General features: G+C 30.0%; 1 protein-coding gene across 1 annotated transcript in view; it reads left to right on the top strand.

The window, feature by feature from the left end:
- LOC117179916 (homeobox protein SIX1-like) overlaps positions 1-13,836 on the top strand; it is an 84,564-nt gene that overhangs the window by 26,701 nt on the left and 44,027 nt on the right. The window contains exon 3 of the mRNA XM_033372122.1: positions 2,151-2,385. Coding sequence (XP_033228013.1) covers positions 2,151-2,385 — 235 coding nt within the window. The remainder of the gene's footprint in view (positions 1-2,150; positions 2,386-13,836) is intronic.

The raw sequence follows: 13,836 nt of genomic DNA on the forward strand, positions 1-13,836 counted from the left end.
CTTAGGAGATCTTTTGAAAAAGTTACAATTTTTATTTTTTTGAAGAAAATTGTTAAGGGATATACTCGTTCAGACCCACCGATTCTAAATTTTTAAAATAAGAATAACTATTTTAATAATTACACATTTTTCATTCATCAATTTTAATCTCATTTATGAGCCAAAAAAGGTTCGATAATCTCAGCCAAGATAAGGTTCATCTTGAGTCAAGTAAACATCGTCTTAGCCAAGACAAGGCTCGACGTAAGACAAGTAAACGCCGTTTTACCTTTCTTGGTCATAAAAGTAAGACGAAGGCCAATGTCTCGAGTCAGTTTTGAGACGCAGCCAGACATCGATGCCTTGAACACAAACTCAAGTGGAAGCGTTTTTACTCTAGTGGATTTAAGAAGGTCAATTTGTGAATATCAGAATTTAATTAAACATTTTTTTTTTAATTAAGATCTACTTTACTCAAATCTAGATTTATTTTAATCCAGATGTATTTTTATTAAAGAAAAATTATATTATTGAATAAAGTGAATTCATTCTCCAAAAGTTTAATTTTAAGGTAGTTGTCGTGCCCAAAATGGGATTTCTGAAAAAATAGATTTTCTATTATTTTAAGAATCGAAATTAGATTACTGATAACGTAATTTAAAATAAAGAACATTATTTTTAGTGAAAGGATTTCTCGGGAAAAACCTTCTCTATAATTTGACTTTTTAAAATGGAATCTATCGAAATGGAATGCCGATAATTTGAAGGTGTAATTTTAGGTGTCGTTTGTAAACATTTCTAAAATTATCAATTTTCCGTTAATCCTTATAATTCGCTAAGCATATTTCCAGAAGAATAAAATCTCTTTTACTTTACAAATGCTCAAAACATGGACACCTCAGAACGAATATTTATCGAATTTGACGTCAAGTTGATCTGAATTTAAAATTCAATTCTGGTATTCAAACAGCAGGATCTTAAATTAAATCCAATTTTTTGCTTAAGCTCAGAAAAATGCTGAATTTAGCGCCAACCCGAGTAAAAATGCTTCGACTTGATTTCGACTTGAATTGTCCCCAATTAAGACATGCTGAAGTCGAAAAGGTCGACTTGAGCATGCCTCAGTTTTGAGATGGAGCCAGACTTCAATTTATGTCTTGGAGACACGTTTCTATGTCTTGGAAACATACATTTATCTCTTGAGTCAAATTTGTATGACTTCAACTCAAGCCTTTTATAACTTCGAGTGTATACCTGTCCTAAAAAAAGGGTAATTCTGACTGTCATAAAAGCTAATCTTTGTTAATGATTAAATAATCTTGTATATTTTTATACAAAATCAACTTATAACGTACAATATCAATTCAATCAACTTATTTACGGATTTTCATTTGTATTATACTTGTTTGACGATGACACCGAAAATGTTGTTTGTTTTTACGTATTTCTAACGCTTTAGGAGATCCTTCTAGAAAGTTACAATTTTTATTATTTTTTTTTAAAGAAAAATCTTTAGGGGTTATGCTCGTTCAGACCCACAGATTCTGAATTTTTAAATTAAATATAATTAATTTAGTCATTACAAATTTTTCATTTATCAATTTTAATCTCATGTATGAGCCGAAAAAGGTTTGTATTGAGGCAGGTTTACTTGAGACAAGTAAACGTCGTATTAGCCAATACAAGGCTCGACTTGAGACAAGTAAACGCCGTTTTACCTGGCGTGGCCATAAAGGTAAGATGAAGGCTTATGTCTCGACTCAGTTTTGAGACGCAGCCTGACATCGATGTCTTGGAGACGAACTCAAGACTTAACCAAGTCGAAGCATTTTTACTCTAGAATCAAAAAAAACTGAGAGTACGAAACGTTGCAGGTAATCGGTTAAGCCGGGTAAACGCGAAGTCGTTACACTAAACTGAGGTAAACTTCCCGTGGTGGATCGTAGACATCTCCGGCCGACTCCAGTAGAAGCAGCATGTTGCAAGCTTCTAATCGCGGAAAGTTTACCTCAGTTGGGAGTAATCAGCTGACTATTAGCGTGCTTGAACGATTACCTGCAACCCTTCGTATCATCAGTTTTTTTCTCTATAACTTAGTTTTGTATTTTGTAAAAATACTCTTATTTTTTAAAGAATATTATGAATAATGTGGATTTTCCCCATTTTTGTAGGAAAGTATCGAGTGAGGCGTAAATTTCCGTTACCTAGGACAATCTGGGACGGGGAGGAAACTTCGTACTGCTTTAAGGAGAAATCTAGGAGTATTCTGAGGGATTGGTATACCGCAAATCCTTATCCGTCGCCGAGAGAAAAGCGGGAATTAGCCGAGAACACTGGGCTCACGACGACGCAAGTTAGCAATTGGTTCAAGAACCGAAGGCAACGAGATCGAGCTGCTGAGCACAGGTGAGACGCACAATTTTATTATATACCATACACCTTCTGTCTTTTATAAAATCAACCATCCGTGGAACGTAGGATGCAAAGATAGAACAAATGTTTACTCATTCCCGGTTTATATTCACTGAACGACTTGTTAAGTGGCTCATATTATATTTTTATGAACCTAATATTACCTCTTCTTTAGAATTTTTGCTTCCAGAGAAATTCCCGGTCATTCCGCGTATTGTAGAAAATTTTCCAGGTCAAGTGCACAAGTTATATAATGTGAACCTTCTAATCTCAGTAGATTTAACTTCAAAAAAAGTTTCGTTTGACAGTGAGGCATTCAAAATAATAAAATATCAGAATTGTCAATCCGAAGACGAATTTTTAACAAAAGAATTGATCTTTTAACTCAAAAGTTGAATGGTTTAGAAAATAGTTGACCTTTTAATAAAATAATTTGATACCTTACTAAATAGTTAAATTTTTAACCAGTTGGTGGAATTTTCAAAAAAAAATTCAAGTTAAAACCAAAGCAGTTGCATTTTCTACCATATAGTTAAATTTTCAAGCAAAAAGGCGAATTTTCAAACATAAAAATTAATATTCAACTCAACTGTCGCATTTACAACAAAAGGATTTTTTATCCAGAAACGGATTACTTACTGCCATAAAAGGTAAATTTTCAATCTAGAACAATGAATTTTCAACAGTACAATTGAACTTTTGACCCAAAAAGATGAGTTTCTAACACAATAATTTAATTTTTAACCAAATAGTTGTATCTTCAACCTACAAAGGCGAATGTTCAACTCAATGGTCAAAGTTTCAAACAAAAAATATTAAAATTCAACCAAAAATTGTTACAAACTTACTGAATTCAATGCATTTTTTTAAATTTCTTATTTATTTCTCAATTAGTTTGAATATTTTTTTGTTCAATTCGTCTTGAATTTTTGTACATTTTTTCGAATTCTTCTGTTTTGTGCCTTAAACCATTTTTTCCTATTATTTTGAATTCTTTTGTATTGTTTTGAAGTCTTATAAATTCTTTCGATTTTTTTCAATTTAAAAAGGTGTCACAGCTCTGAAAATGACAAATAAAAAATTTATAAATTTATTAATTCCATTAATAAAAGATTCTTAATTAAAAGTGTTACAAAACAGGAATTCTTCAAGTATTAATGGTCAGGAAAACTTTTAAAAAAAATTTTCAAGTGCGAAAAACTATTTCCACTTATTACAGTTCGGAATATATGGTTTTTTATTCATTTTTTAAATTGTTTTGTTCTCAGTAACAGTAAAACTCTGCCAATCACGCCATATACATTTTTTAATCGTTCTTGTCAATAGCATGTTTTTTCCTTTAATAAAAACAAACTAAGTTTTGCACAAAAGAACCCCAGTAGAAAGTTTTTGTCAATTCTGTAAGAAAATGGTGAACAAATTCTGTGAATTTTTAATTTTTAAAAGTTAAAAAAATTTAAGTTGAATCATGAACCCTTTTAAACATAATTATTAATAAGTGATTAAAAATCAACTCATTCTACTTTATTATTTTTTAATCATGTTTCTGTATAATTCAAGAGTTTTTATGTATAAAAAGGAAAAGATGAAAGTTAAAAATAATAATTGCCTTATCATAACGTTTGCGGGAATTTATGTGTTGATTTTCGAAATATTTTTAAATGAGTTTAAACACGATTTGAAACAATTCCATTGAAGAAAAAGTCATTCGAAAAGTAGGCTGATAGCGACTTAAAGGAGGGAGTCTCTTTAAGGTTCGTGTTGTTTCGAGGGTCGTTGCTCCAGATCTGATTTTAGATCCGACCGACCAAACGCTAACTCCTAGTCCAAAGCTTGCGCCGAGTCTCCCGCTGGGAAATTCACGATTTTTCAGAACCTCAAACAATATTGTAAATACCTCTACAAACCACAATGACCCAATTCCAGAAAAGTTTCCCTAAACATTTCAAATTCTTGGCTAGAAAAATAAATATCTTGAATAAAAATCGTCATTTATATTTTGTCAAATAAATCTCCAAAATTAGGAGATAAGACACATCAAAAATTGTTCAAAATTAAATTAGAGGAACTAAACAAAGAAATAATTAAACCTTTTAAAACTTGAACCAGTTTTTAAATTTAAACTATAAAAAGTATCTTCATAGAATTCGGATTGTCCGGTATAAATTCACAATTTCAGCGCGATTGAAAAATTTCTTCTATTTAAATCTGGCGCCCAATTTTTCTGCTATTTGACGCAACGAATGATAATTTTTAGGTGCGAAACTCCACTCTCCCATTTACTTCAATCCTTTTAGAATAAAAAAAAAATTCAAGGGCTTTAAGAGAATTTCAAAGATTTCAAGAAGTATCATCTGATTTCATAATTTGTAAGGGTTTTCCAAGAATTTAAGAAAATTTTAAATGCCTTTAAAAGGTATCGACGGCATTCAAAATGTTTCAAGGGATTCCAACGGATTTACAGATAACTTTAGGGACTAATTGAAACGGAATGAAATTTCAAGCAACTTCTAGGAAGGATTTTTACGAAGTTCAAAAAACTCATAAAAATCGATTATTAACTAAAATGATGAGTCTTCAATCAGAAAAATGAATTATTAATTAAATAGTTGAATTTTCTACCCAAAGATGAATTTACATAAAAAAGACCATTTTTAACGCAAAATACAATAGTTAAATTTTCACTTAAAAAATATATTTCCAACAACAACAACAAAAACGAATTTTCACCTTAGATTTTTCAGTTAGAAAAAAATTTGCAAAAGAAATGAATCTTTAACAAAAATAGTTCAATTTTCAATCATTGAAATGAACTTTCAATCAAAAAGATGAAGTTTAAATTAATGAGATAAGACTTTCACTAAAAAAGGAATTTCTAACAAAATAGTTGAATCCGAGGTTGAATTTTCACCTAAAACAGATCAATTTTCAACTTATAATAGAATAGTAAAATTTTAAGTGAAAAAAAAATTATGAAATAGTTAGATTTTCAACGAAAGAGAAGAATTTTCTAAACAGTTGTGATTTTTAACCAATAAAGAGTCCATTTTTACCAAAAGAGATGGATTTTCAAAAAAAAAAAGAATGAATTTTTAACAAAATAATCAAATTAACTTCAAATTTAGTTTATTGAAAATTCCCTAACTTTTCCTCGCAAGTTTTAAATTCCCTGACCTGTAGCAATCCTGGAGGTTTTTGTACCAAATTTCAACAAAGTTAACCCCTCGATTTCAAATTTTCAAAAGTGCATGACATACTATTTTGTAATATTTTGAAAAATTTGTGTTGCTATTGAGTATTGACTTTAGTTCGAATATCTGAGATGATTACGAGGACGGAATTTTGGACGGATTAATTAATAAACTAGCTGTAAATTCAGTATTGGGGGTTTTTCACTTTGTTAGTATTTACAATTTTATCATGCTCATGTGATATGATTAATTAAAAAATATATTGGCTTCCACATGGAGGAAGTCAAAATAAAAAACACAAATAGGACAATCAAAACGTAGTCAATCAAGATTTTTTTTATTCTTGCATAAACTTTGAATTACGTATAAAAACAAGTTTTTCTGTATAAAACAGATTTTTCAAATTACATTTATTACCCAGACTCCTGTACTCTCCAATACAGCAATTAATTTTAATATTTAGGGAAATCGATTCGTACCGAATCAAGGTGTACTTTCCGTTCTTGCATCAAGTTTGAATTATGTAAATTGGAAAGTTTGTAGCATAATCATCGATTTTTCAAATAATATAAATGACCATAACTTCCTTACTCTTTAATGACACGTATTGATATCGTAGGTCAATCAATTACTGTCTTGAGTTAAGGAATCTTCTATATTCTTGCAAAAAATTTAAATTACGTTAATAAAAAAATGTTTTACTGCTAAAATCCATTTGTTAAATATTTCAGAGTCCTAACAAAAAAGTTACTAAATATTTTTATGAATCCTTCGGTTTGTTTCTATTAAATATTAGTGGTGAAAATAATCCCTCCAAATTCCATAAATTTATCTGAAATCGTCTTCAAGTTATCATATACGCAAAAAAGTGTGACATCCACATAGACACATAATGCAGATAATTGTTTAGAACATTGTATTAGATATTTTTGAATTGAGGAACGTTCAATTAAACAGGTTAATTATTTGTCGAAATTGTGACCATTACAAAGCTTCCTCTACGAGGAAGCAGAATGGGTCAAAATACGATATATAAGTAGATTTAAAAATAAAATAAAATTGAGGTCTCCATAAATATGTGTGGTATTAGTCAGCGAGGGAGGAAGTGGGAAGCACCACCGTGGACAGGGTGCACCTCGTCAGACGCCACGGGGAACATCGTATCGAATTTCTTATGGCTTCTGTGTATTCCCATAGAATAGAGTATAGACCTTGCCGGATTCGAAGGAGCATCGGCCAATAGGTTTGGGCATCCTGCGGACATGAGTGTATTCGCAGCATATATTAATTACACGAAATCCCACAAAGAGCCGACCCGTTCGATCGATTCACCAACCGGCTCGAAATACATATCAAATTCATTTTCAACTGCAAATATAATTAACACGTCAAAGCTGCTAGAAAATTAAAACCTATTTCCTTCCTGCATTCATTCTCTTTGTTAGCATTCATTAATCATTAAGCAGTCAAATTGGATAGATTAATTAGACACTTCATGTGACCGATTTCATATGAAATCTGGTAGTCTGACAAATCAGTCAAAAGTGACTTTTCAAAATCAATTTATGAAACAAAATCAGAGTAGATACATTTTTAATTAGCAGAATTGATTTTCAGAAAGAAAAATGAATATTTTAGTGAATAGCTCACTTTTCAACATCAGTAGAAAGTTTTCATAAAAATACGAAATTGTACTCCAATCGTAATTTTTTTTACTAGTTTTGTGTTTTTTACCTTCAAGTATCAAAATTGTACACGTTTTTTTAAACTGAATTTTCCTAAATCTATCTTTAATTTACGAAACTTGTAACTTAATTTTCTTTAACTTATCATTGGTATGACTCTATTTTGGCAAAACGGAAAAATCCCGAATGTTAAAAATTACCGAAAATATAATTGCCTTAACAGAAAATTGACAGAAAATGAAACTTTCCTAGATTTTAAAATTGCAGAAAAAATAAAACTACCGAAAATATTTATTAGTGAAATTGAAATGCTTTGGAAGTAAGAGTTGACGAAACAAGAAAAATGTCTAAATGTCAAATTAACAATATTATTTAAATTCTTGAAATTTCAAATAATCGAAAGCATACATTAATATTTTTAACAGTTAAAATATTTTTTTATTTTACAGGTATACATGCATACATAGTTAAAAAATTTGGAGAGCTCTTTTAAATTTCAATGTATGCAGTATACTGTAATTATAAATTTTCGAGAATTTACTAATTTTAAGAATTTGCCAAACTCTTCAGGTTAAAATTTACTGATTTTTAAAATTCTGGTTTCCTAATTTCGGAAATTATATTTTCAGTATTTTTTAACATTCGGGATTTTTATATAAAAAATAAATAGAGTAAGAGCATACAACTTCCAAAGCTATTTCGTAAAATTAAGACAGAAATTTTTTAGCAAGAAGTCTTTCTAGACTTTATAAGTTTTTCAAAAAATTTACGCTATTTTGTAATTTTCAAACATTTTCAAGTTTCATTATGGGGTGTAAAATAGTGTAGATTGCACTACAAGCTGCCGCAACGAAAATTAAATTATATCAATATATTCCCGAGATAAAACTCTTAGATAAAAATTTTCTTTTTTTTTCATAATAATTATGAAAAAAAACATGAAAAACAAATAGGTGTCTAGTATTTTGAATATGAAATTGTTCGTGTATTGTTCAATATATTTAATTATATTTAATTATTAATTATATTTCATCTCTCTTTTTTACTTACAATTGTTCTTTTGCATTTTAGAAATAATTACATTTATTTTTAATTTATCTTCGTGTCGCATGAATTTCGAATGAAATTCGTACTCTGAATGTTTTTGAATTCAAATAAATTCTTTCTAAATTCTCTTAATTCTACTGAATTAAATAAATTTTTAAAGAGTTTTTTTTAAAGTCACCCTGAAGTCTCATATAAACTCACCTTGAATTCTTATCACGCAAAAAGCTGAACTTACACGAGTTTTTATTTAGAATAGTGACAGCATGGTTTTCTGGAATATTTAATGCATTTTCTGCGGAGTTTACACAAACTTCAATCATTTTATGAATTTACAGATAATTTCTGTAAAATGTACTAAAATTTCCTGTCATGTTGATGTACCGTTAAACAGTAAACTCGAATGAAAAAGCTTTCTAATTAAATTCATGTAAATTAATTGTTTTTTTAATGCAGAAAATTAGGTAAATTTACAGGAATTAAAAAGTTCAAAATTTTTTTAATTAATGCCAAGCTTTTACGTCTTAATATTAATAGATTTTCCCCTGAAATTTGAAAATCCAATGTCATGAACTGTATTAACCCTCTACCGCCCACAATGACATATATGTAACGTTCGGTAGCCTTGGCATTTTTTAATATTACTTTAAGATGAATGGCATTTTTTGTAGCGTCGATTTATATGTTAGTCAGAAGGCTAATGAGCTGAAATTTTTTGTTATATACACTGCACCTTAGGCATAAAATTCTTAAAAAACTCAAGGGAAACAAATAAAAAAAAATTTAAGGACGGTAGAGGGTTAACCCACTTTTTGTCAGTATTGACTCCTACATTTTTGTATGACGCTTTTTTTACTGTAACGAAAATGATAGCAGGAGTAAATTGATTGGAATGAATAAAATAGATGTATTTAAAGAGGCATTAGGGGTAAGTGAAGCAGTAGATTGGGTTCAAATAATCCCCGGGGAGAGAGGCGTCTCGTGGGCGTTATCCTCGCAAAAAAGCATACGTTATTTTATCGCAGCTCCCTGGGGCTCGGTTATCAAACGATTTAACGCTCACAGATTTCATGGCGGCACGCAACAGTTAAGAATTGATAAAAAATGATCTTTCAGACGTTCAAATTCTTCTTTGTTAATTATCTCTACTTTAAATCTCAAGATTTGAAAATTGAAAATACGACTTTTATTATATTTTATTTAATACGACGGCCCCCATCCGTGTACAGAAATTTCGGTACGAATAACCTGATTTTTTTATGGTCGGCTCTTTTTGGTACATATAGACACTGCCTTAAAAAATTCTTCAATACATAATAACAAATCTAAAATATTTAATATTAACAATCCCGGAAATAAGCATTAAAAATGTATACATTATTCATTTTCCAACGTTACGGATTGAATTATTAAAAATTAAAAAGCAAATTTATGAGTAACATTTTCTTATTTTCATATTTTCGGGTTAAAATTATAACTTTTTAGTAGAAAATAAGTTTTTCTTCGATTTAAAATTAAATAATGTTATTTAAAAAATGACTTATTTTTTAAAAATTCATATTTTCAGGTAGAAAACTCAATTGTTTTGTACAAAAATGATCTTCTTGGCTTGAAAATGCAACATGTCGGATGTCCGATTGAAATGATTTTCGTTAAGAATTCGTTTTTTTGTTAAATTAATCTCCTTGATTAAAAAATCATTTTTTGGGTGGAAATTTTATTATTTGGTTGAAAAATCGTTGTTTTTATCAAAATAAGTGGGCAAAAATTTGTCTTTTTGGTTAAATATCACCTGTTTGGTTCCAAATTCATTTTTATTAACAAAATTGCGTTTTTAAGGTATTCCAATACATTTTCCTACTTCATAAGAAATAGGAAGATTTTACTAAACTGCCCTCCCCGAAATCCTCTTACGTAATTTGTGAATGCCCCCTTATAAAATTGTGAATAACTGTTGTGACTAAAATCTTAATTTTATTCTTTTTCAGTTAACGAAAAAATTGGAAAAGTGTAAATTTTCCAGGAAATAAATAAACTATTATAAAAAAAAGAATAACAAGCAGCTTCTGCTACTAGTTTCTAGAACCCGTAAAATTATCGCAGAAAGTTCCTTATCATCACTTAACTAATCTGCTTGATTAAATCATTAGTCGACACAATTATTTAGTTTTGAACTGCATATGATAAGAGCCCATGCCTCTATCGATAAGGATTTATTAGTAACTCACTCCGTAATTCAACCTCGTAATTGTTGGCACTTCCTCTTCCAGCAACAAAGATAAAAATTTGCTGTCCATACCTCCGGCAAAGTTGCATTGACTGCAACTTATGGTTTGCGACATTATAAAGAGGATTGAGCCGGATAAATAAAATAAAATATAAGTCAGGCGTACACACGGCGTTATTACGTTACTTGTTTTTTTGCGTATCTCTTATCAAACATAGAAACGAGCAGCTTTTCTCGGTAAGGTATCCGGTAGCGAGAACGTGCCCGGGTAAAAGAAACGCCTAGTAATATGGCAATCGTCGGCTCTTTTATCAAAGATAAATAAAAAGATGCTGAATATGACTGGTGGACTTATGACGATGCCCACCCCTTTATTTATCATTTTTATTTTTCCTTTCCTTCTCCGTAGTCACCTTTCTATTCCTCCTTATAAAATATAGAGTATAGACCACACTCGAAGATCTGCAACATTTGTCGATCAGAGTTAGATAAGATTTATGCATCGAACCCTCCAGGGCGTTCGTTTATGCAAATAAAATAATTTACAGCTTGTTTTGATCATTTGCAAACATCATAATTGTCAACTTTACTTTTCGTGGTTCTTGTGAAAAATGATTAGAGACGTACATTCATACAGTACTAGCCAGAATTGTCTGTCTACTAAAAAAAAAATGGTATTAAAAACAGCTTTTTTCGTGGTCATCTTAGGAGCCGTACGTAACGTCCCACAGAAGTCAGTCGCACTTTCTCAGCGGACATGGGGAAAGACGGTTGCGACTATCGAATCGCAAGAGCCACAGTGCGCGAGTACTCAGTCGAGCCTATATGCGCAATATTATGCATTTCAACTGGAAACGGTTTAGGCGGTCCTGACTGTTTACCTTTCGAGGGTACCGATTTAGTAACAAGGCCAGTGCAAGGCAACACCCGAAACTGTTATTATATGCGGCTTGGAGTGTAATAAGATGAAAGACTTAAAACTGATGAGAATTTCTTTGTATTTTACATTCAAATACAAGCATTTTAATATTTTTAATATCGGATCTTTGATGAACGGAATAAAAGAATATTTCAGATATAGGGATTTATAACCTGAAAAAATAAAATTTCATACGAAAAAAGAAAATTTGTAACCAAATTTTTTTTTCAACCAAAATTTGCAAAGAAAATTGTTGTATCTTGAATCCAAGAAGATCAATTTTCAACGAAATAGTTATATTTTTTTCAAGAAAGATGAAATTTATACTAAAACAGATGACAAAAAAGATATAAAATATATCAAAAAAAATATTTGTATATATGTCTACATATTTTTTAGGAAAAATAGCTTTTTTCTGTTTTTTACTTTTCTGATAACTTTTTGGCATAAAGTTGTGTACTTAGTCATAATACGACCAAATTTCAATATGTTTTAAATTATTTAAATAGTTAAATTATTTAAAATTGTAGCTATGGACTAATTTCACCATTTTTATTTATAAAAATATATTAAAATATAGTCCTACTATTGCATATCATACACATTTCTGACCAAAATTTTACCAAGAAATACAATCAAAAAACAGAAGAAAAGGAGAAAAAAAGTACTAAATATTTCATTTTTTATGTTTCTGAAAAACGTGTATAGACATTTTTGATCGCAACTCCGCGAAAAAAAAGTTTTAAAAAAAATTGTCTCATTTTAAAAGTAATCTTTTACCAAAGGATAGTTTTTGTATAATTATGTAGTCTTAATTAAATCCATTTTTTTCTTCCCTTCTTTATTTCATATTTTCAATTTTCTCCTTATTTTATTTTTCTGCTATAGACCTCTATTGACCTTCCAGTTCCCCCCTTAACTGATTTTTTTCACGAAAAAACCCAAAAAATTCTTTTTGATTAAATCCAAGTCTTCTGAACCTGTTTATGCTGCATAAAAGGCGTAACGACTCTTAAACCGTAGCGTTGCGGTTAGACCGGATGGAAACGGATCTCGTCGGTCGTCGCTTTGCGCAACGCTTCGGTATAAGAAAGCCTCTTTACGACATCGTTTTACGGCACACATGCATCCAGATGCATTTACGATCTTGAAAGAAGTTAGCTTTTCAATTTTCCAAATCTGGACGGACACAAATCCAGAGAACTAAGAATAATACTCGTATGTAAACAAGGAAGGCAAAAAAGGATTCGTTTACTCAAGTTAAGCCATCAACAGAAAATGTTCCACATTGGTCAACATGCAAATTTTTCACATTTCAGCTTCAATTTTCTACAGGCCTTTGTCGAAAAATGACTTCATTTAAAATCAACAATTCTATCCACTTCTTCCTTATTTAAAAACATTTTCTTTTCTTCCTTCTATGTATATTTCAGTTTTCCTTTTTCATTTCTAAATGCATTATTTTTCTTTTTCTATCCCTGTTTCACTTTGTCGAATAGAAAGGTTCTATTAGATGGAATAATGAAGTTTGATCCCTTAGCAGAACTGTGCCGTCTCAAAACTATTGAAGTTAATTAGAAACTGCAAAAAGATAAAAAAATTATCTTCATCTGTAAATAGAATTTGTTTGTTTGTAGCCATCAATTAATCAAAGTTATTTGTATCATTATTTCGGACATCTATTATAGTTATAAGAAAGAAAAAAATTTAAATAAATGATGCATCAGTTTTTGACTTATATATGCAACGGAAAACTTGCTTTTTTGTAGTTGAAGATTTCAATTCAGCATGATTTTTTTACGATAATATTGGTAGCAAACCATGGTTTGTTCTCTTAGGGTACAAATTTCATTATTTGACTTATATTTTGAAAAAATCTAAAACGGTTTTCACCTTTCAAGAAAAGCCTTCTGTTAGACTAACCTACTCTCAAAAATGTATAGAGTTGGCCCAACAAAAATGTAGTGTTATTTGAGACAGCTATTTACTTCAGAATATTCATGTAATTCTGGTTTCTTACATTTCTGAAAACTGTGTTTCCATTTTATATATGAATTCAGAAACCGTTCATGATAAACTTCAATCAATGTTAATAAATAAATTTTCAATACTATCTTAGTAGTGCAGCAATTAAGATTGCTTTCCCAAAGAAACGCGTTTTATAAAACATGAATTTGGCACATAATTAGAAAGGCGATTTTCCAAATTCGGTGTCAACTATGTATATATATATATATATATATATTTTGGTTCCATGATGATCTATTTTCATAAATTAAAAATTCAGAAATTGTCAACATGAGAAATAGTAGGGGGGAAATGGTATATGATGCAGATGGAATACTAGAGGCTTTCAGAGACTATTTTAGGAGACAATTC

Source organism: Belonocnema kinseyi, chromosome 9 (genome assembly GCF_010883055.1).
Source record: "Belonocnema kinseyi isolate 2016_QV_RU_SX_M_011 chromosome 9, B_treatae_v1, whole genome shotgun sequence".
NCBI classification, from domain to species: domain Eukaryota; kingdom Metazoa; phylum Arthropoda; class Insecta; order Hymenoptera; family Cynipidae; genus Belonocnema; species Belonocnema kinseyi.